A 22,617-nucleotide genomic window follows, 5' to 3' on the forward strand; every position below is an offset into this window, starting at 1 on the left:
GCTCTCATGGTGCCATGGTGAGGATTGGTTGAATAAATGTACAGTGGAAGCCCCAGACTTCGAACAAATCGGAGTCTCAAAAATTTCGAGATTTTTTTTGCTTCTGATTTCAAATGAAAATCCAGAACTCGAACGCCCCTGAATTAAACTGGAAAAAACATAACGTGCGCGGATCGATCAGCTGACCCACGGCGCACTTTGTTATTGTGTATAACACAGCCTCTGTATGCAGACGTGTCCCGTTAGCTACATTTACTGACTGTTTTTTCTTCATATTGAGGTGTAAAACCTTTCCTGTCTCCACACTGGACCATGGTAAAGTGTCACAGGGGAGGTGCTCGCTCTCCACACCTCCGAGGCTGGAGCGCTCACTCCAGGGTTTGATGTCCTGTTGTGGGCTGGAGCTGGGACAGGGATGAGGCGAGTCTGGAACAGAGCGTGACTTGGTTTATGACTTTGTCACAGCCAAACTGCACAGAAGCGCACATTCAGAGCTGGACACGCACCGGGCACCTCTTCACTTCTGGAGAGACGTCACTCACTCACCAACCCCTCCCACATGCAGCGGCCACACACATAGATGAACAGCGCACCTGCAGCAGACACTCTACGTTCACTCCTACAAAAGCCTATTTTAAGGCTTGCAACGCATTATTGTTTTTCCATTAATTGTAATGGGAAAAATCGATTTCGATTTCAACAAATCTCTTCTTGAACGGCCGTCTGGAACAGATTGTGGTCGAGAACCGAGGTTCCGAGGTTCCGCATCTACAACTTTATCAGTCAGGTTCATAGCACAGCAGCCTCTGTTGACCAAAAGGGGGCGTGGCCAATCGCCCGGCCCTGTATGCAAATCAGAAAAGTGATGCCGATGGTGACACCCTCTCTAGTATGGAGTTCCATAAAGATAGCCCAGAGTTGTACGCACCAGCTAGAGGGGAATGAGGTCATCCCGCTTCTTTTAAATTCTCAGAGACTAGTAATTGCTGAAGCACTGTTAAGGAGTCTAGGAAAAGCGTGACCAAACCTTGACTGCGCAGACCGAAATATGCCAGCTGACTAATGATGAGACGCCTCGAGTGTGGCACGTTCTTGTCATATCTGGGTTAGTCACAGTCCACCTCCTCACCTCGTCCTGAAATGTTCACTCGAGTTTTCAACAAAGGCTTGAAAATTAAATCTATTAAATAAATATGAAATTATGTTGCACATATGGTTTGTCCTCTCTCTTGACCACCAACACGGAATTAACTTTAAATCTAGTTGTGATGTTTTTTGTTTTATTTTTTTGTAGCCAGACTGCGCGCTCCTTGTTATGCCCGAGCTACTTGTAATTATTCTTACACCTGGTCAATAATTGAAAACACTTCGTCTCAGTGCTCCTCAATTGATTTTCTGGGCAAAAAAAGAGGAAATGCTGCTTCCTTCATGCTGCTTTACACACAGACAGACAGGAGATGGGATGCAGCAGTCTTTCTTTGCGGGAATGAAGAACACAGAGCCAGTGCAGACAAACAATATTAATATTAGAGCAGTCTTCCATATAAAGCTGCAAAGTGTTTTCCTGTTAGCTCCAACAGGGATCGGTCTCTGCCTCGTCCTTATTGGTTCTCAGTGAGAAACGCCTGCCAGATCTTGCTGGAGAACAGGGAATCTGCCCCCAACATCCCTGCATCAAGATGGGATGCTCTGCTCTGGCCTATCCACACAGAGGACACAGACCCATCTTATTTTCCGAATGAAGCACAACAAGATGACAATCACCCATTTTAGAAATGACATGTTTGACATAACAATGGGTGGGGTGCTTCCCAAAATACTGGGTTGAACTGTTGCTGTGAAGACACCCTTAAAACACTTCCTTTTGTGCTGTTTTTTTGTACCGTCTGTCTTGAGCAAAGGGCAGAACTCGTTCCTAGAAGTACATTTCGGGAGGAGGGGCAGTATCAGAGGACAACTGGACAAGGAACAAGGTCAAAAGTTAGAATCATCATCACTGTCTTTCCCAGTGGACTGCATTGCTTTAACTCAAGACAATGATTTACTGAGAGGGTTCCGACATCTTGTTTTGCTAGGTATTAGCCATTTTGCCTTGAAAATGAAGACACTTGTGATAATAGGTTTTTGTCCCCCAAGATGCAGTGATGCTCAGGGAAGTACTGTTTCTTGAAATTCCTGAAATACCACCTATTTCTGATGCTGTCTATTTTTTGAGAGAAAAATAAATAAATAAGTGTTACAAATTAGTACTGTTTTTGAAGCCAATGCCTGCAATTAATTATTATAAGTTCAACAAACGATTTATCACCAATGAACCACAGGTATAAATCTATATCTTTAAATAGAGAAATACTTCAGTGAAAATCTAAAAAAATGTATTTGTAAAATTCCAATAGGCCTTCCCATGTGCCGTGTCCTGTCCTAGGTGTTCCCAGCCTCTCACCCTGAGTAGCTGGGACAACCTCCAGTCTCTGCAAACCACTTAGGAAATCAGTGAGATAAACTGACCAACATTCAAACATTACATTACAAGATTATAGCTACACATGACCACAAGACGATGGACTGGCAACTAATATTGATGCTGGTAAAATATGTAACTGCAGCACGGGTGTCACTGCCTGATGTGGTCCGCCTGCCTGATGCAGTCCGCCGGAAGTTCCGGGACTGGAACCGGATGTTAGAAACACGCATTCGCAAGGTCTACGAATTGTGTATATTGGTTATATCGCGTAAATTTGTGTGTTTTTTGAATAGTTGTCAAAATAGTCTATATTTAACAGTAAAATCTGGTAATTATACGTTTTTACGCTCATGCGTAGTACGATCTGGTCTGTCTGCCTGATGTGGTCCGCCGGAAATGATGGCGCTGAAGCAGGAAGTTACCTACGAACCGGTTTACGGTTTATTTCTTTGTCACAGCCAAACTGCACAGACCTAACCCTTACCCTAACCCTAACCCTTAATCTAGACTGTGGAAGTAAACATTGTAAAACGTTTTTAAAAAACTTCATCGCCTGTGCGCGATATAACACATGCGCTTTACCAGTAAATGTCAGTTGGGAAAACATGCGCAATTTCCGGTTACAGTCCCGGAACTTCCGGCGGACCGCATCAGGCAGGCGGACCACATCAGGCAGTGACAACGGGTAATGGGCACCTTCAACCTCGGGCCATGTCATATGAGGGATATACCGTTATTCATTGTGAAGAAACTTCTTCAAATCAAGGAAAAGGGAAACTCTGTAACCTCAGGTAAATTATATGGAATTATCACATGGAAAACCTGATGACTGGTGTACAGGTAGCGCAGCCAGCTGTCATTTCTTCCACATGAAGAGAGGTCTGGATATTTTAAAAAACCGTCATCCGATGGTTAACATTTTGAATACTTCTTGAGGATCTCCCTTGGCGCACCTTCAAACCGGTGCTGTAAACTGTCCATTTGTCTCAGGAGGAATCAGAAAGCTTCATTGCCAAGGTCAGTAAGGATGCCACCAACTGGGAAAGTGCTTCAGCAGGAACTAATACAAGCTGCCACGCTACCTTGCTACCATACTAACTAGCGGAGCAAACTAGAAAGCAGTATAAAAAAGGGAATTATGAGCATGAAAAATCGGCTTTGAATTGATCTGCGTTCGTGGCACACAGCTGTTATAAGGTCTCAGCAAAATAACAAACATTAATTGATACACTTTGAGAACTCTCACTCGGGCAACAGTAACCAGCGAATAAAGGATTGATCAGCAGTTGCGTCTTCCTCCTTCACCAGATGGGAGGGCCGGCCTTTTCAGTTCAACTATCAATACGTGCTCATTTCTCGCACCTACAGCCCTGGGACACTCTTTGTGGCAGGACATTCGAAATTTATCCTCAGCCTCATTCACGACATGGAGAATTGGACAATCATTTACGATTGAGTCGAAGCCCTCGAGCCTGACTCTGAACTCAGAAAAGCAGACCTGCAAAGCGCTCCTCGCGTCGGATGCGCTTTCATTTGTAAGCAGTGATCCGCTCAGACGCAGAGCGCGTCCCGAGCCACTAACGCATCATAACCTGCAGCGCATCCGCTCCTCGCTGCGCTCCCTCGTGCTCACAGCCGCTTCATACCGTAATAACTCCGAAAGAAATTGTTTTAGACTCATCCAAGTGTGAAGAAGCGGACGTGACAGAGATACGCTCGAACACGGGTGTATCGCAGCCACAATCACTCTATTCCTGGGTGCGTCAGAGGCGTGGATTCGGACTCGCACACACGCACGATTTGAAGACACTTATTCCACAAACAGAGTGATTTGAAAAAGCAGGATCGACAGCAGGGTGTCCCGCGAGGTTTGACAACTGCCCCGCGCACCGGAGCACTCACCTGATATGCAGACAATCCAATTGGTTTGAAGGAGGATTAGTATTTCCCAAATTATATCCATTCTCTGTCCTCATTACACGAACATTGGCCGCTGTTTGGATTGAAAACTAAACGAAAGAAGCGATGAAGGTTCTTTTTTCTCAGTTCCCCTGTCCTCCCCGGCGGGATCCAGCTGCACACCTTCCACCAGGTATTCTGCTCCAAAGCACCAGCATAGCAGGTGACGAGCCAAGGGTGAACAGCTCTGCTTACTCCGTCCTCGACACCCCGCTAAACCATTTAAAGATCCAGATGAATGATTTCCACGCAAAAAAGCTCCTCAGCTGACGGTATTATTCCACAGTCATGCATCCATCCATGCTAGAGCGCACGCGTCCCGTCCTCTCAGGAGAAGTCACACATGGTCGCTGGATCCAGTCTGGTTCTGAGAGGAGAGCAGAGAACAGCAGCCGGAGTTTGCGGAGTGAGAGCGAATCACCTCTGCAAGTGAGAAAGTCCACACCTCCTGCGTACCAGCCTGCGAGTGATGGGACTTCCCTTTGACAACGCGAGCCGTGAAGTTGCGCTGGATCAGGATGAGCGCTTCCTGTCTGCACTGTCAGAATAAAAATAACATAGGGACGAGATCGTGCGTACCAGCGCATACATTTCGAGAGGAACGTTTGACAAATAATTGGGTAATAACCTGCATATAATAAATTATAATGATCACCAATAATAATAATAATAATAATAATAATAATAATAATAATAATAATAATAATAATAATAATATTTACCATCATTTCGAAATGTGAGAGTCAAAATGAGGTCCAGGTTAAAGAAAATCGATGTAGCAATGTATTGTGATTTTACCGTCCTCCTATTCGGTATCACTTCATCGAAGCCTCTGAATCATTTCACCACCTGGCCAGTAGGGGCGCTGTGCATGTGATTTGTTATCGATGGAGGTAAACTGCATACCACCACCAACAACCCCAAAACAAAGGAGAGTGAGAGAGCGACAGAATCCGCAGGACTGAGGGTCGTGATGATAGTTTGAAAGTTATTAAATCGTATTCTTAAAAACCCTCAATCATTAAGTAGCGATAACTGAGACTCTGGGCAGGAGTTGATTTGTTCGATCGTCCATGCTGATGATTCAGTTCTGATATAATTGTCTGACTTGGATCTTAGCAGCAATCACATGATTTAAAGTCAGCTAGTTCGGCGTTATGACCTAAACTAGAATTGTGGCGTGAAGTCACCTTTATTCAGCGGAGCTGAGAGTTTAATTGTTGGAAACGCCGTTTCCTCAACACAGACACAAGCAGCTGCTAACAGACTTGCAGATATTGGTGAGTCGATAATTGGCCACTGTCTACTAATAAATGTATTCTGAGTCCATTGTGACTCAGAATATATATCAGTCCGCTGAAGTCACACACACTGAACTAGTGGTCATTTTGTCATCCATTTTTTCAATTTAGTCTTAGTCTTGTCTTATGTGGAAGTCAATTCTTAGTCTTAGTCATTCACATATCATTTTTGTCACAACAAGTTTTAGCCAAAACATTTAGGTCATCTGTAATAATAAGCATTTTGACTTAACTGAGAATGAAAGAATCCTCAATGCAACCTTGCTGTTATGTTAGTGTTTCGCTTGTTGACTCAATATGCATTTATCAATATTAAAACCCCTAAAAAAAATGTAAAAAAAGAAATGGAAAACAATCAATCAAGAAGTGAAGCCAAGTCTTGACATTCATTGAATAGGTGACAATTAAGAAGGCAGTTATTGATTTAAGAGAAGTAAATCTCTCTTCAGTCTTCTGCTGTCCTCACCCGGTCCGTTTCTTCATTTGTCCAATTGAATGTCCAACTTCAGCTCTGCAAGCAATTTCTAACAGGATTTTTCTGTTAAAAACAGACAGAAAACCACCGCCATCATGTCTATCTCCATGATGCTTTATATGTTTCCACTTGTTTCGATGTCACCACTTCATTTTAATACCTCTGTCACACGAAAAAGAGATCATTATTGAGAAGGCAGGGCGGATCTCATTTCGCTTGTGGCGGGGCACCAAGATTGTTTACATGTTGCAGAAACCCTGATGCCACTGAGGTGCAGCAGGAGGACACCTAACTGGAGGATACTTTTGTTGGATTAAGCAAGTAGCGTGTCTTCTTGTGCGGGACACGAAAGCGAAGAGGGACTTTTTTTTTTTTGTAAAACATTTTAGACTAGTTTTCTATTGGTCTACTATAACGCACGTTCACTCAGTTTTCGTCGCTTTATTATAACATTGGTACTGTCTCATCATCGTCTTGTCTTTGTCATGGGAAAAAGGGCCGTTGACAAATATATTTCTTGTCTTGTCTCGTCTAACGAAATTAACATTAGACAGAACCAAGCACTCTCTTTGTGTAATTATTAATAAACACATGCAAAATTTATTTAAATAAATAAATAAATTTTTGAAGTACGAGGGTGCTCAACAGAAAGAGCCAAACAGAAGAACTTATGTCAAGCGAGGTTGAGACATGCCAGCAATTGTTTGGTGCCACTGCTATATCCAGAAAGGCCCAAGGGCAGCTCACACCCTAAGATCAGAAGTTAACAGTACAGATGAGCTGATGAAGCTTCATGAAACAGTGTCCTTATTTACTGAACCCACTAGGCGGCAACCTCTGCCTGAAAGTCTTTGGATTTTTTCAGATTCACATTTCGTATGAGTGAACAAAATTATTTAGATTGGCATCATTGCAAATCAGAACACAGCTGACATCAGGTTTGCATATTCACCACAAACATCAACAAAGACCTGAGAACCAATGTAGCATGTAATGATACAGACAACTTCTCCATTTTACATTATGGTATTCCTTCCATCCTCATCCGCTCATCTGTTGCCGGGTTGCGGGAGAAGCAGCTTCAGTAGCTCGTGGCAAACACCCTTCTCCCGAGCAACCTGCTCCAACCGGGGTATCCCAAACCGCTTCCTCCCAGAGAAGAGATGTAATCCCTCCAACTGGTCTTGGGTCAACCCCATCGTCTCCTCCCAGCTGGCCGTGCTTGCAACACCTCCAAAGGGGGGCATCCAGGGGGCATCCTCATGAGATGCCCGAACCACCTCAAATGGCTCCTCTCAATGGGGAGAAGTAGTAGCTCCACTCCGAGTCTCTCCCGAGTGAAAGAACCTCTCACTCAATCTCTAAGGGAGACGGCCGCCACCTGTCGGAGAAATGTCATTTCAACCGCTTGTATCCAGGATCTCGTTCTTTTGCCCATGAGCTTTGGGTCATGACCATCGTTGTGATGGAGAGAGCAATCTGTCATTTTCCAGTTGAGAACCATGGCCTCAGACTAAGAGGTGCTCATCGTCATCCCAGCCACTTTACACTTAGATGCAAACCGATCCAGCAAGAGTTGGAGGTTGGATTGTGATGATGCCATAAGAACTAAATTATCTGCAAATAGCAGTGACTGGATCATCAGGCCACCAAACCACAAACCCTTCACACCATAGCACACACCATAAAACACAGTCCTAGCGGAGACCAACCCAACCCAACCCCAACTGGAAACACAACAGACTTGCACAAAGCACAACAGACTTGCACCATCCACAAAGCACATGTAGACTGGAAGGTCCTACTCCCAGGCACCCTCAAGAACTGTTGAGAGAGTAATGAGTTGGTCCATAGTTCCATGGCTCGGACAGAACCCACATTGTCCCTCTTGAGTTCGAGGTTCAAGCATCAATCGGACCCTCCTTTCCACCATATTAGAGTAGATCTTACGAGGAAGGCTGAGGAGTGTGATTCCTCTGTAGTTGGCACACACCCTCTGATCCCCTTTTTAAATAGGGGAACCACCACCCTAGTCTTCCACTCGTCAGACATCCACGCAATGTTGAACAGGCGTGTCAGCCAAGACAGCCCCTCACCAACCCAACACCCTTCAGCATTTCTGGATGAATCTCATCAACTCCAGCAGTCTTGTCACCAAGGAGCTTTTTGACGACCACAAGGACTTCAGCTTGTGAAATCGACAAAGACTGACCATCATCCTTCAGCTGTGTCACCCTTACAGAAGGTGGAATGTCCAGGTTTCGGAGTTCCTCAAAGTGCTATTTCCAATGGGCAATATACATCCACAGCTGAAGACAACCGTCTTCCATCGTTACTGTAAATAGCTTGGATATTCTGCTGTCTCTGTCACAGCTGAGATGCTCGACCATTCTCCAGAAACACCCGACCGAAAGTCTTTCTCCATGGATTCTCCAGACTCTTCCCACACCTGCTGTTTAGCCTTAGCAACAGCAGCCCATCGGGCCAACCGGTACCTTGTAACTGCTTCAGGAGTCCCACTAGACACAAGGTCTTAATAAGACTTCTTCTTCAGTCGGTGGGCTTCGCTGACAACTGGTGTCCAGCAAGGTGTCCTTGGGTTAGTGCCCCTGAGGCACCGATGACCTTCATGCCACAGCTCACCACTGAAGCTTAAACCATGGATGGCTTTGAACACCGACCACTCATGCTTGATGTCCCCAACCTCCACAGGGATGCAGTAGAAAGCTTCCCAGTGGTGTGAGATGAAAACCCTCATCTGTTCTGTTCTTAATCAATAGCAGAGTGAGCATCATCATCCATGGAGTTCATTTATGGGATATTAAAAAGTAATGATGGGCAGATGAGGTTTCATGAAACGGTGCTCTAAAGTCTTTGGATTTCAACAACCTCACATCATTTTTAAACCAAAAGTGCTATCTGGTGGGCTATGAAAATTCTTATTCCACACAACCGTCTGATTTGTACAACTCAAAGGAACCGTTAAGCATCTGGAAATGTTCCATATTTCACTGTCCTGCTTCCCAGACCAATGCAACAGTTAATATTTCTGAGATGTAGTACAATTTGAGCTGGAAGTCACTTTGTCTGAAACGCCTGGCCATTTGAGGGGCAACTGGCGTAGAATGAAAGGAGTGCCATCCCATACCTAATTCCAAATGCTTTTCTTCTTTTATGTGATGCGTTGCAAACGGCATCAGGCTGTGGAACAAGCGTTTCAATTGAAAACCTAATGCATCAGCATGCAACGGTTAAGGCTGCCTTCCGCGTCAGGCCCCTTCGTTATCAGAAATGACGAATTGTGTGCTCATCAACTTTTGAGATTTGACATTTTTCCATGTTGATCATAGAGAATGGCAAGTGAGTAATTTGGTCGTTCAGCTTAAGAGTTTACTTGCTATTGTTAAATATTTAAAGAGAGAGAGTTTTGTAGAGCAATTTTGCAGTAGCATTTTTAGATGACGCTCAGTGTAAGTTTGTTTATTCATTTGGTTCCATCGTTTCCCTTCACATATGCGTCATTCTATAATTTCGAGTGGCTCTCAAATAACAGCTGTCGGACATGCTGCAAATTTTACCACTGTCCACTGTGCCCTGGAACCAAGCCAACTGAATTGAGTAAAATACAGTCACCTGACAGTTCACCTCACAAATGGGATTTGAGGTGAGTGTGTATTTGAATGTATTTTCCTTTCCTCCCCAGTTGAAAAACTCTTTGTTAAAATACTACACTACAACAATGAACAGTGGCTGAGAAGTACAACTTCTGAAACAATATCTCTTGGAAACTGTTGGAACAAATTCGCAAATAGCAAAACACATTTACAAAATTTCAAAAAAAATTACCAACTTCTTTAGCAAACAAATGTTTTCTCGAGTTTGTAAGTGTTTTTCCAAGTTTGTAAATTGGATTTCAGAGTTTGTAAATTTGTTTTCAGAGTTTCTAAATGTGTTGTCAGAGTATATACATTTGTTCTCAGAATTTGTAAATGTGTTTCCAATGTATGCACATATTCCGAAGAATCGTACGGAAAGGGAGTGGACCAAATTACGGACTTGATCCCAATGTGGTTGCTGGGAATGTGCCACATCGCGGGGATTGCTATTTAGAGTAACCACTGTAAACGCTGAACGATGCTCTGTCTGTTTTGTGGAACTGACTTCAGTGCATTTTTGTTTCATGTGTGGCCGCCCATTGGAATGTTTGGAAGACTTTGGAGAAACAGATGGAGTAGATGTGTTAAGTCGATGAGCTCAATACTTCAACAAAGGCCACTATCTATCACGTGATCTTGGATATGATGACAAGTTTACATGGGGTGAATATTAGCCTGCAGACCATCAAAGTTAAAGCTAATGCTGCTGGTTGTTACAGCAGCAAGGATTATTCTCTGAAAAACGTAGTTTTATGAGCCATTAGATTGGAACTGTATGGTCCGGGCCAACTATTTGGCTATAAAACAATGTGGCAGGTACTCAGACAAAAGCATCCTATGCGAGTGAGACGAGACGATGTGATGCGATTGTTGCTGTACTTGAACTCTTGTGGTTGTGAGAGGAGAGCCAGGAGGTTGTGAGAGGAGAGCCAGGAGGATATTTGTGAGACAAATTGACAAACTTTGGAAACATATTTACAAACTCTGATAACAAATAGAAAGACAAACTCAGGAAAACATTATTTTGCTGAAGAAGTTTGCAATTAGTTTGCAATGTTTTAAATGTTTTTCGCTATTTGTCAATTTGTTCCAAGAGTTTGTTTCAAAAGTTTGTAGATGTGTTTTGCAGTTCACAGTCACCATAACAATCACCACTGACCGTGCTCTCACAGCTCTTGTTTCCCCCAGAGCTCACATGTCAAGCAGGGAATTGCTTCATCATTGTCCATAGCCTTCCATCTCATTACGGTTGCAGTAATTCCAGCACAACATATTGATGAACTGTCCAATACACGCTTGCTGCAACACATTTTCAGATGAGGGATAAGTATTTGAAGTCTGACTCTTTTACCTTACTTGGTCAGAAGTATGGGGCATATTGACATAAAATATTAATTGTACTGATGTCTTCACGAATGGATCTGCAGAAAAGTTGCTTGCCCCAAGGAAAATGCTCCTCTGAACAGACACCATGACTTTGTCAGATAAATCAATGAATAACAGTCTAGCAGTGGTGGAATTCCTTCAACATGATAATTGATGTGCTTTTTATTATGTCTCCCACACTGCAGAACACATTCACACGGGGCATTGGTTGATCGGAATATCGCATTTCTCCAGAAGGTTGTAGAAGCACTTATGTGACGGTTACACTTCCCTGTCTCACAGGAGACCCGCTAATGCTCAGTGCAGCATTATTGAGAGTGTAAGAGGGAGCATGGGTGAGCCACTCTGATCTGACGTGCCAGGGAAAACACTGTGTAAGACGGGGCTGCACAGGAGCACAACGGGATTAACCAAATCAGGTAGAATGCTGGCTGCGTGCCTGATCCAACCATTCGCATTCCCAACATCCTTTATGGTACAAAACACCAGCTTTACTGCACTCCCCGCTGTTCTTTAAGCACCTTTCAGGAACTCACACTGAGATCTTTTTTCCTTTCAATCTGCTCTATAACAATAGCTGAGCATGAGGTACAGAATGGGATACAATCGATTGGGTGCTATTTACTGATATATTTTTTCTAATCGAGCACCACTTTCTCATGTCCCACAGCCTCGCCGAACTGAACCATCTGTCCTCTGGAGCCATCATGCAGCTAAACGTAGGCATGGGTATGTCTCATTGGAACCAGAAAATGATATTTGGAAAACAAACTGACCTGGATATGATGTTACTCTTATGTTACTCTTATGATGTTACTCTCTCTGCTTTAGAGGAGATAACTACAATGAAGTGTCAAGAAAGTTTGTGTGTGTGTGTGTGTGTGTGTGTGTGTGTGTGTGTGTGTGTGTGTGTGTGTGTGTGTGTGTGTGTGTGTGTGTGTGTGTGTGTTGGTTTTTGTGGTTTACAAGGACTTTTGGCCTGACTTTTCACCTACAGCGCGGGGACCCAGGTGATCTACAGGGACTTACCCAAAGTCCCCGTAAATCGAGCAATATATTCATGTTCAGGAGGCTCTAAAATACCCCCTCTCTCTTTTTTAGCCAAAGACCCTATAGGTCACTTCACCTGTTTTTTTGTGTATAATTGTGTATGTCACTGCGCCCCTGGTTACTCTTGTGGTACTGCACCTTCATACACATTTCTGATACACACGGTTGAAAATGGCGGGCCTTTTTCTGATTGGTTCATGAAAAAGTGGGCGGGCTGAGGATTTAGGGGGACCGTATACACGCGCCCCTTTAACTGCCTGGAAGCACGTGACAGCTGGAGGAGACCGTCTCTCGATCAGGTAAGACCGTATTTATTGACGTTCATTAAGGCTGTCTGACCTGGCGAACACTGTGATAGCCTCTCAGTGCATTTATGACTTTTACCACAGTTCATTGAAGAAACCACGCGGTGCGGCGCATTTTTAGATTAGATTAGATGAGTTTAGATGCGGGTGCAAATACGCATGTGCGATGCTCTCGTTTCGACGTTATCAAATGGCAACTCATGTCGCTGCATTAGGGCTTTCAATTAACGACTGAATACCGTCAGAGTGGAGCGTCTCACTGAACAGAACGGACTTCACGGCGGTTGACGATGAATAATACGAAGTACGTGACACGCGGTTAGTTTTGTTGGATCTCCTGACGGGAATCCACGTCAGAACCGAGACTCCCATCGGCAGTGAATGCGGGGAACGGCGCACGCGCGCTGATGCGCATTGTTTATGTTTCAAAGTTAAACTCGATTGAAAATCTTTGAACGATGTTTAGAAATTTCGCCGGAAGTTCTTTCACTTTCTCGACGTATTTCTTGTATGAACGATCATCTCAACTGTAACTCAACTTGATTATTGAAATGTTCTGTCTCCTGTGAGAAGCGATAACTGATAAATAAATAATAAATAATCATAAATAATGACCGTTGATTTGGTCTGACTTCCTGGGAAGGTTTCAGAGCAGCTAATGAACGTAGCTTTTCAAAATAACGGGAAAAGAACAAGTCATGGAGCAAATGACTGCTCATACTATTTTAGGTTATTAATACGGGGCTGTTGTTCAGCTTGTTTTCAATCAAGTGTAGCTGATACACTCATAATGCATGTCCAAAAGAACAGATGAAGTCTTGTCCTCTCTTTCAGGCATATTCCACTTAAGAAAAAAAGAAGAATCAGGAAAATCAAATGAGTCCTGTCGACAACCCACCGAGACAGGTAAACTGGAGTGTGTGATATTCAATGACACTGATTTCTGAAGAAGGAAAGCAGCCCCCCCGTCACACTGACAACTCATACTTGATGTACAGACCAATAGATCATGAAAACTATACTGACCTTTCATTCCCACACCATTGTTAAACACATTCACCACAATCAGTTCATGCACATCACCTGTGACGACACCTGAGACATCTGTCTAAACAATTTACAACTGCTTTTTTGTGACCAGCCTCTCGGTGTAGGTACTGATTTGACTAGTTGGGAGCATTGCAAGTTGCTCTGACTACTACACGCTTCAGATTGTCTACAAACACAACACATGGATCTGTGGTGGCAGATCCATGTGTGAACATGATGTCTCATGCTCCCTGAACCAGTTTCTCACAGTTTGAGCCTGATGTCTATTGTTATGAAATTATAATTCAAGGGTGGGCTGTTTTACAGTTTGTTTGCTTGCTTCTTACAATGATGAAACCCCGAATTCTTGTTTTCTCTCTTGACTTCCCCAGCAGTGTGACGTGCACCAGGTGGTCTGTGCCACTGTATCCAGTCTGGAGAAGTGTGCTGCCTGTGTGGGGCCTGTTGCAGCCTTCAAGTGGCAGGGATACAAATGCAAAAGTGAGTTGTTGGCACCTAGTGTGTGGTAATGAATGCATGTTTGTCTGCTTAAGTAGAGAAGTTTAGTTTTGTCTACATAAAAACCTTTGGATCCACAAAACCAAAACTGATTTCAAACTACATTTTCAGCTTGTTTAAACGCCTGGCATAAAATATGCCTCAGACGAACAAAGACAGACTTCGTCCATGTGTCAGAGGTGGGTGTCCCACTGCACACTACATACGTGTTTAGCTTTTACTAGCTTCATATTTTCACTTTTTAGGTACAGTTTGATGATGGTTCTGTAGATGAGCAGTTGCCAGGCAATGGACCACCACAAAACATATCTGAGGATGACACCAGTCAGTCTGATGCAGACTTTGTGCCAGACTCTGCGGAAGAATCTGAAGATGACATTCCAGTCATTTCACCATCAAAGAAATTTAAAAAAGCATTTGCAGAACTAGTTAATGACCTCATCAGAAGAGATGAGAGCACCTTAGATAGGCCCGGGTCCTCTAAAGATCTGTTGCCTCCTGAAGACCCTGACAGTCCACCACCGAGACCAAACCTGAGTGAAGAAGTGAGTGGAGCAGAGCATCAAGTGGAAGAAACGACTGCAGCGACGCTAAGTTCTAAAAACTCCTGCTTCATTTGTGGAAAGTCTGTGAGAAAGATGGCCCGTCATCTGCAAACCCACTCAAGCAACTTAGAAGTTTCACATGCTTTTTCATTTCCCCCACACTCAAAAGAACGTAAAAAAGTATTGGACATGTTGAGGAACAGGGGCAACTTCCAACACAACACAGAGGTTCTACAAACTGGGAAGGGAGAGCTGAAAATCAAAAGAAAGCCAGATGGTGACCCAGTGAGAGAACAATTGATCCACTGCATCTATTGCCAAGGCATGTTTGTTCGGAAACATCTGTGGAGACATGTAAAGCGTTGTGCCCGTAAGCCAGAGGATGAAGAACAACGGCCTGGGAGAAGACGAGTACTCGGTACTGCTGCCTCGCTGGAGTCTGCATCCCAGCAACAGGTCTCCACTGGAGTATGGAAGCTGTTAACTGCCATGAACCAGGATGAGGTCGCCTCAGTTGTGCGTAACGACTTGACCATCGTTCAGTTCGCACAATCCCTGGTCAACAAACATGGACAAGACGCAACAAAAAATGAATACATGAGGCAAAAACTCAGAGAAGTTGGCCGTCTGCTGCTGTGCCTACAGAAGGACTTCTCGGTGGCAAACATGGAGGACGCCGTAAAACCACCAAACTTCCCAAAGGTTCTCAACGCAGTGAAAAAAGTCTCTGGGTATCAGGAGCAAAACAACACATACAGCACACCGAGTCTTGCGTTAAAATTAGGACACACACTACACAAAATTGCAGATATCGTTCATTGCAGGGCTCTTGTGGCAGAAGACGAAGCGCTAATGAAGTCCACTGATATGTTCAAGAAGCTGTACACCTCAAAGTGGTCTGAGGTCATCTCACATGGGGCCTTGACTACTTTAAGTGATGCCAAGTACAATAAGCCCTCCACTTTGCCCTTCACAGAAGATGTCAAGTTGCTTCATGGCTACTTGGAAAGGAATGTGTCAACTGGTGTCAGTAAACTGAAAGAGGTGGCCTCCTGCCAGCACTACAGTGCACTTGCACAGATCTTGCTGGCCCAAATCATCGTCTTCAACCGAAGACGTGCAGGGGAGGTCTCAAAGATGCTGGTGGAGAGTTTTGAGAGTCGGGATGATCATGAACTGCATGAGGATGTGGCACTGGGTTTGTCCAAGCTTGAACAGAGGCTCTGTAGCTACTTCTCCAGAGTGGAGATCAAAGGGAAACGGGGTCGAAAGGTGGCAGTCCTCCTGACACCAAAAATGGTCGATGGCCTTTCTCTGCTTGTGAGCAAACGAGTAGAGTGCCACGTTTGTGCCTCAAATGCATTTCTGTTTGCCCGACCAAAAGCCATGAGCCACTACCGTGGGCAAGATGCACTCCGTGTTTGTGCTAATCTATGTGGCGCGAAGCACCCAGAGCACCTGAGATCGACTCAGCTCAGGAAGCATGTGGCGACACTCTCTCAAGTGCTCAACTTGAAGCACAACGAACTGGATCAAGTTGCCGATTTCCTGGGTCATGACATCCGTGTGCACCGTGACTTCTACAGGCTGCCCGTGCCGACAACTCAGCTGGCCAAGATTTCCAAGTTGCTGCTCACTCTAGAGAAGGGAACGCTGTCCAAGATTCAAGGCAAGAGTTTGGATGACATTGAAATCCAAGGTTTGTATGTGATCTCAAATGTGTGTGTTCCTTCCTGTTACAGTGAACAAAAGACAAAATAATAATGACCTCATTATGTTCATGATGAAAGTGATCATAGTTTGAACATTTGTCTTGGTCTTGCTGTTTCAGATGAACTAGACACCAGTGACACCGAGGAGATGGACGGTGGCAGTGACTCTGGTGATGAGGCAGAAGTGTCCGGTTCAGGAAGCAGCACCAGCAAATGCATGGATGCTGCGCCAGAGTGTTCAGCCACAGAACAAGTTGGCGACACAGAGGACTTCAGTAAGTCTCGGCTTGTCACTGTGAGTGTTTGCAATCACATGGCTCAAGCTAAAACGTTTCAATTTCGTGTTCAGATGAAGCACTGGCTCCAGTGACATCCAGTGTACAAGGGCCAACCCCTGTGTGTGGAGGTGAGGCCAGGCTGACATCATGTTGAGGCAATATGCTCCACGCTGCAGAGCACTTGCCCTGTCTTCATCATCCTTCCACTCCTTCAACACGTCCATGAGTTTCAGGCACTCTTCCCTCCGCTCAGCACTTCAGGTCCTCCAGTCCTCTTGCCTGATCTCTGATCAGGAAACTTTTTCTTTTTCCTCCTTCTTATTCATTCACCACCAAGCAGGAGGATGACTCCTCTGATCATCCTTATTGAGCTCTTAGGGCCTCAACCTCCATCCATGAATGTTCACCATGTCATCTTGCACTCATCCTTTAGTCCCTTCACCTTTAACTCCAGTCAGGTGAACTGAAATACTTCCACCCAATAATAACTGTTGCAATGTCACTAAAAATGAAGTCATTTATTCATATGTTCTCTGTCTTCTAGAACCCGACTCTGCTGCGGAACCAGACTCCGCTCAAACAAGGTCCAGACGGGTGAAGAAGAAGCCCTGGTCAAAGACTGAGGTGGCAGCAGTCATGCGTCACTTCAAGAAACACATTGAAGCCGGGAAACTGGCCGGTAAAGATGAATGCAGCCAGTGCAAACTGGCAGAGGCCCCACTGTTGGACCACCGGTCGGTTCAAAACATCCGGGACTTCGTGAGAAACAGAGGGGTGACTGCAAAGAGGCAGGCCAAGAAAAAATAACACCTTCATTGGATATGTTCATGCACTTACCTGCTTTGGGTTTTGTTCTTAGGACCAGTTCAAGGTCATAAGTGGCTGCAGGTTTTCGTTCCAACCCATCAAGCACACACAAGTGAACCGATCAGGCTGATGACAGTCCTCTGACACCTGACAGGTGAAGCCATGTGTGCCAGGTGAGTTGGAACAAAAACCTGCAGCCCTTCAGGACCAGTTTGGACTCCCCTCTCATAAGCTGTGTTGTAAGCACTCATACACTCATACATCAATGTTCTGCTCACAATCACATGACAGGACTGGAATGTGATGGTGAGGACATGGATCTGTGTTCGCTGTTCAGTTCCAGCCCCGGTGCTGCATTAAAACAAATGTCCCTCTAAGTCCTTAACTTGTGTGTATTTTATGTAAATTAGAGGCGGGGTTTAGTTGAACTTTAAAGTCCTCATATTGCTGTTTAGGGTCCCCCTAATGTACGTCCTCTAAAGCCACAACCCCATCAGGTGGCTGTGTATCAGCCTGTGAAGAGTGTATCCGAACACCAGTGGGAGCAGAATTTTTGTTAGATTTTTAGAAGCTGTTCTGTCATTGGCTGAGAGCTGTAGCACCTCAGGAAAGGGTAGTCCCCTTAAACCACCACTGGGCCTGTTTGGAGAAAATGTCCTTCTGAATCACAAAAACGCGTATGTGTGTGTGTGTGTGTGTGTGATATTTGCTTATATATATTGTGGGTATTTATTTCTTTGTCTTGTGCTGTTTGATGGATTGTGACTCCAGAACTCCCTGCAACCCTGAACAGGACTAAGTGGAGGTTAACTGACAATGCATTTATGTATGACTGATGCATTGTGGACGTATCTGAAGTTTGTTGTGAATCTTTTATGTCTTGGGTATGTGTCTTCGTTGTCATTGGCTACTGAGACACGTTGAATTTCCCCTCCCCTGGCACTTATAAAGGATGTCTAATCTAATCTAAACTAGTCTCACATGACAACTTTTGCAGTCCATAATCTAAATGAATTCATTCTCAGAGATTTAATCTTGCTTGTCGGCATGACAAGAAAAATATGATAGCCGAGTTAGGGGTGCGTGCTCATGCGGTAAGCATTTATTCTGAACCAAACCAGAGCAGAAGAACAGACTCCAAACGAAGCACCAACCATAACATTATTCTGTTATTATTTTTGTTATGATTTTATTTGTTTAGCATAGTTTTGAAATGAATAATTTAGTTTATGGTGTTCATTGACTTGCTGCAGAAACTGCTTTAGCGGCAGAGGGGTAAACATGCACTGTGTCACAAAAATTCATCCGATGCACGTTCCCACCAACCAGAACAACAATAAGCATGAGCCATCTCTCTCGCGCTCAACAATATTTTATTAGGAACACACTGATTTGGGTTCATTCATTCCGAATGACATGTTTACATGAAGCATTTTCATTGAGATCACACATTTTTTCCCATTAGAGTGATCCATGTTGCAGCAGTTAGTGAGACTTCTCCAAGTGTCTTGGCCCAGTCTTCATGCTTGGGTTTGGGTGCCTTCTGTTGGCTGCATGACTAAGTGCCTTCCACAGATGTTTCATGGGATTCAGAGGGCACCTCACACACCTTTGTGTGGGCTTGTTTATACTGCCTCATGTCGACAGATTCTTGACAAAACACTATCCTCGTGGGGACCTTGTGTTTTCGTGGGGACCTTTAGCCGGTCCCCACAGGTCCAAAGCTCAATTTGATGATGAAGACTTCAAAACAACAAGGTTATTGCAATTAGATTTAGCTTTGGTTCAGAATACTGGATAAGGTTAGCCATGTGTTTTGGATGGTTAAGTTAAGGGTGAGGCTGGGGAGAGCATTGTCAATGAGCGGAGCCCAAAAATATAGTGGATGTGGATGTGTGTGTGTGGTTCCATGGCCTTCAAATGAGACCAAGCTTTCTGACAAAGGGCAGCAGATTTCACTCCTGAATACCGTGGCACTCCGTTGCACCTTGAACAGATTCAAAACGCCTTCTACACAATGCAGCAAATCAGCTGTAGAACCTGTTATTGTTCATTGATGTAATTTACTTATTTCTTTTTTAACGTACTGAAGCCAGTTAAGAGCATTTTGGTCTGAAATGTCTGAAATACATTCCCATCATCTGTGGCATGTCAACATGCATATTCTAGTCTTAGCTTCTTATGACTGGATTCCAAAGGTGAAGTCCACTGTAGTTCAAAGGGTGACAGATGGTGTGTACCGACACTGATGTTCCTGGACTGTGAAGGTCTCTTTGAAGCTAAAGCTAATACAAATAGTAACCAAGGGGCTCAGAACAGCCTCAGACTTTTGGCTTCAATGAGAAGGTCAGCTCTGTGCGAACTTTGAGACGATTAGGAAATAAATATGCAATGAAATAAGTAAGCCTACTTCCACGAGGATATGCTGCTGCTATAGCAGTATTGTTATGTGGTTATTAAGAGTCATGCTAGTTTAGGAACATGGAAGTTCGTGCAGGACTTTAATGCAACAGTTTATTAGTGGTTACATTCGGATATTAAAATGTTCTTAAATGCCTTCATGCATCTTTCTTGCCTTAAGGTCTTATTCCTCTGCATTCAATGCTTCAGTCAGATGAAGGATTTTTCATCGAAACATTCCCAATACAGCATGAAAATAAAACCATTTAGTCAAAAGCATCTCGGGAATTCAACCAAATTAGCCAGTCAACTAAATTAGGATGACAATACACCTCTGTTACACCCCGGAGGATGAATCAGAAGCAGATCACAGATGGAAAGGGTTGCAATGGAACCAGTGGGATTTCTGATTTCTCTTTAGTTCTTACAGTAAAATTGAGACTGGCTTTTAATCCCAGACGGTGAAAGATGCTGTCTCAACCCTCTTTGAGGAGGCTTTTATTTTGTTCTGCACCATCCGTTGCCTGCCCTCGTCTCTCTCCTCCCACAGAGTCGGGCACAATAAGCAGCTGCACTCAACTCATCTGATAACAGGTCTCTGCTCACTTAAGCACTGGCTGAACCATGTGTCAGTCTCCAGTTTGTAACAGCTCTCCACTGTTGACGTGACATTCACGTTCGTGACACTCTGTCACATCCTTGCCTTTTATGGTCTGTGTCTCTACACATCTGCCACTGCATCTGAGAACCACTGCAACTCCTTCTAACACTGGTCTTTCTGTTGTCTTTTGGTACTGGCACTTTTGGTTCCCCCCTATTGTGATTGACTTTTCCAGTATTGTGAGGACCTTTATTACGTTATGTTTCTTCTCAGTGCCATCAGACATGACTGGAGACATTTGTCAATGTCTGCAATTCTAGCCCAAACACTATTGCATCTCCACCTTAATATTGCTTCACCGATCAAACATTCTCCTTTAAGTATAAACGTTTCACAGATCCTTTCCTGCCCACTTCAAAGGCCTGAAATGATATTAGACCTATCGGAGCACTGTAGCTTTTTTCCTTTCTTAGACTACTCGAATGAAATAATTAAAATAACAGCTCTATAACAAATCCTAAAGAAAATCCTAAGGAAAAAAAACAGGTTGTAGAAAAAGTACACTTTAAAAAACAAAGCTTACATGGATTCACTGGAACGATGGAGCTCAATTGCCACTGGAGGAACTGCTATGCTCTAACAACATATTAGAAAGATGGCAAGCACAAATGACAATGTGCTTGAATGCTAATCATCAACATTGGAGCATAAACAAAGCGAACGCTAAGTGTTTACAGACAACACAGTTGAGCTTTTATGAGAGTCAACAGTGAACTACAAGCCATCAGAGACATGACAGGGACACACATTTCAAGTGTTTTTAGTTGCTCTGTGTCTTCATGTTCCATCAACACCAAAGGGACTTTTCTGTATGAATCAACAGAATGTTGGCAAGAATGACCTGCGGTATCTTTCCTCCCCACACTGAGAGTGAACATAATAACAAGCAAAAGGCATTGGCATGTCCTCTGTGACTTTTCTGTTAATGGGGTCAGTGGGTGGGTGTGGCATGTGGCAAGTCCATTGCAGGGCACAAATACAAAGACCCTCATACACAATCACTACCAAGATAATTTAACTGTTAAATAATCTTTCATTCATCTTTCAAACGACTGGAAGATGCTTTAGGAAATAATACAAAATAACATGAAATAAATAATAAATCAATAAAATAAAAAAAGATGTGGACGGTGTCGGCCTTATTGCTCAAAAAAATCCAACCAAATTGTAAGAGTGCTTCGCAGGTCAGTGGCACAGCGCCAACGGTGTGCTCTCCAAAGGGGACATTAGGACCGTGGCAGCAAAACCTCATCTATATCTTTGTGGTCCGCGGGCCAAATTTATGCAGAGGAAACCCTAATTACACTCATGCCAATGTGCGAAAGAATGACTGGGCTGCTAATGGGAAAATCAAAGCACATTAAGGACAGTCAAATTGTTTTATTTTGTCTCAGGCCTTCACAGAAACAGATGGGCAATGGAAAGATGCGCTGCAAGGGAAAGAGTCAAATAAAATGCATAAAACATTTCAAAGGATCTAATTTGCGCTAATTATGATTAATGTTGAGTATTTTTCATTTCGAGATGTGATCTCATAATTGTTATTCCGAGTGGCTTCTCCACTGCACTTATGTTTGTGTGTCTGCTCATAACAGATGTTGCAGGAGGTCGGAATTAAAGAAATATGAGAAGCAGTCTAACAAGCCGTAAAATCCAAATGATGCATAATATTGACTGAATGAGACAATAATACTGGTGACCTTGACCTGTATGGTGGTTCTCTCCCTGTTCATATGGATTTGATCTATGGGAACTGTGTAAATAGCACAGTCATCAATCAAGAAAAACACTTCAGGACCGAACAGTGGATGTGTAAATATTTCTAAATTAGGATGCACCTGTCAGTAGTTGGGTACTGCATTATCAACAAGTCCAAAAATGATTTATTGAATCATTGTAGACTCCATTGTTCATTGTTCCCAACAAGCATACAAGTTTCATTGGTCACAGTTTGAGTGACAGCACAGTAGTGCTGCTAGTCGTAGTGGTTCTAGATCAAAATCCTCAGAAAACAGCGAGTGCTGCGGTGGGATGACTTATCTTTTGAGAGGGGATGGGAAGGTTGCTAGA

The 22,617-nt window shown here is 43.8% G+C and overlaps 2 protein-coding genes and 1 long non-coding RNA gene across 3 annotated transcripts in view; 2 read left to right on the forward strand and 1 right to left on the reverse strand.

Annotated features, from left to right (window-relative positions):
- ca10a (carbonic anhydrase Xa) overlaps positions 1-4,900 on the reverse strand; it is a 195,095-nt gene extending 190,195 nt beyond the window's left edge. The window contains exon 1 of the mRNA XM_053864723.1: positions 4,367-4,900. Coding sequence (XP_053720698.1) covers positions 4,367-4,427 — 61 coding nt within the window. The 5' untranslated portion in view covers positions 4,428-4,900. The remainder of the gene's footprint in view (positions 1-4,366) is intronic.
- An 8,562-nt stretch (positions 4,901-13,462) lies between these two features.
- LOC128759607 (uncharacterized) lies at positions 13,463-14,323 on the forward strand. Its single transcript, XR_008414598.1, has 3 exons — positions 13,463-13,502; positions 14,018-14,126; positions 14,256-14,323. It is a non-coding gene; the product is annotated as an uncharacterized LOC128759607 (long non-coding RNA).
- Positions 14,324-15,011: 688 nt separating this feature from the next.
- LOC128759606 (uncharacterized) lies at positions 15,012-18,157 on the forward strand. Its single transcript, XM_053866691.1, has 4 exons — positions 15,012-16,388; positions 16,521-16,676; positions 16,751-16,807; positions 17,224-18,157. The coding sequence occupies exons 1-4, from the start codon at positions 15,014-15,016 to the stop codon at positions 17,484-17,486; spliced, it is 1,851 nt and encodes a 616-aa protein (XP_053722666.1). The 5' UTR covers positions 15,012-15,013; the 3' UTR covers positions 17,487-18,157.
- Positions 18,158-22,617: the final 4,460 nt, after the last annotated feature.

This window comes from Synchiropus splendidus, chromosome 5 (assembly GCF_027744825.2).
Source record: "Synchiropus splendidus isolate RoL2022-P1 chromosome 5, RoL_Sspl_1.0, whole genome shotgun sequence".
NCBI classification, from domain to species: Eukaryota; Metazoa; Chordata; class Actinopteri; order Syngnathiformes; family Callionymidae; genus Synchiropus; species Synchiropus splendidus.

Excerpts from the sequence above, each read along its gene's own strand:
- LOC128759606 (XM_053866691.1), top strand. The coding sequence starts at position 15,014 with ATGTTTGTTCGGAAACATCTGTGGAGACATGTAAAGCGTTGTGCCCGT. Across the intron at positions 16,389-16,520 it reads GGATGACATTGAAATCCAAG|ATGAACTAGACACCAGTGAC; the intron begins GTTTGTATGTGA and ends TTGCTGTTTCAG. Across the intron at positions 16,808-17,223 it reads GCCAACCCCTGTGTGTGGAG|AACCCGACTCTGCTGCGGAA; the intron begins GTGAGGCCAGGC and ends TCTGTCTTCTAG.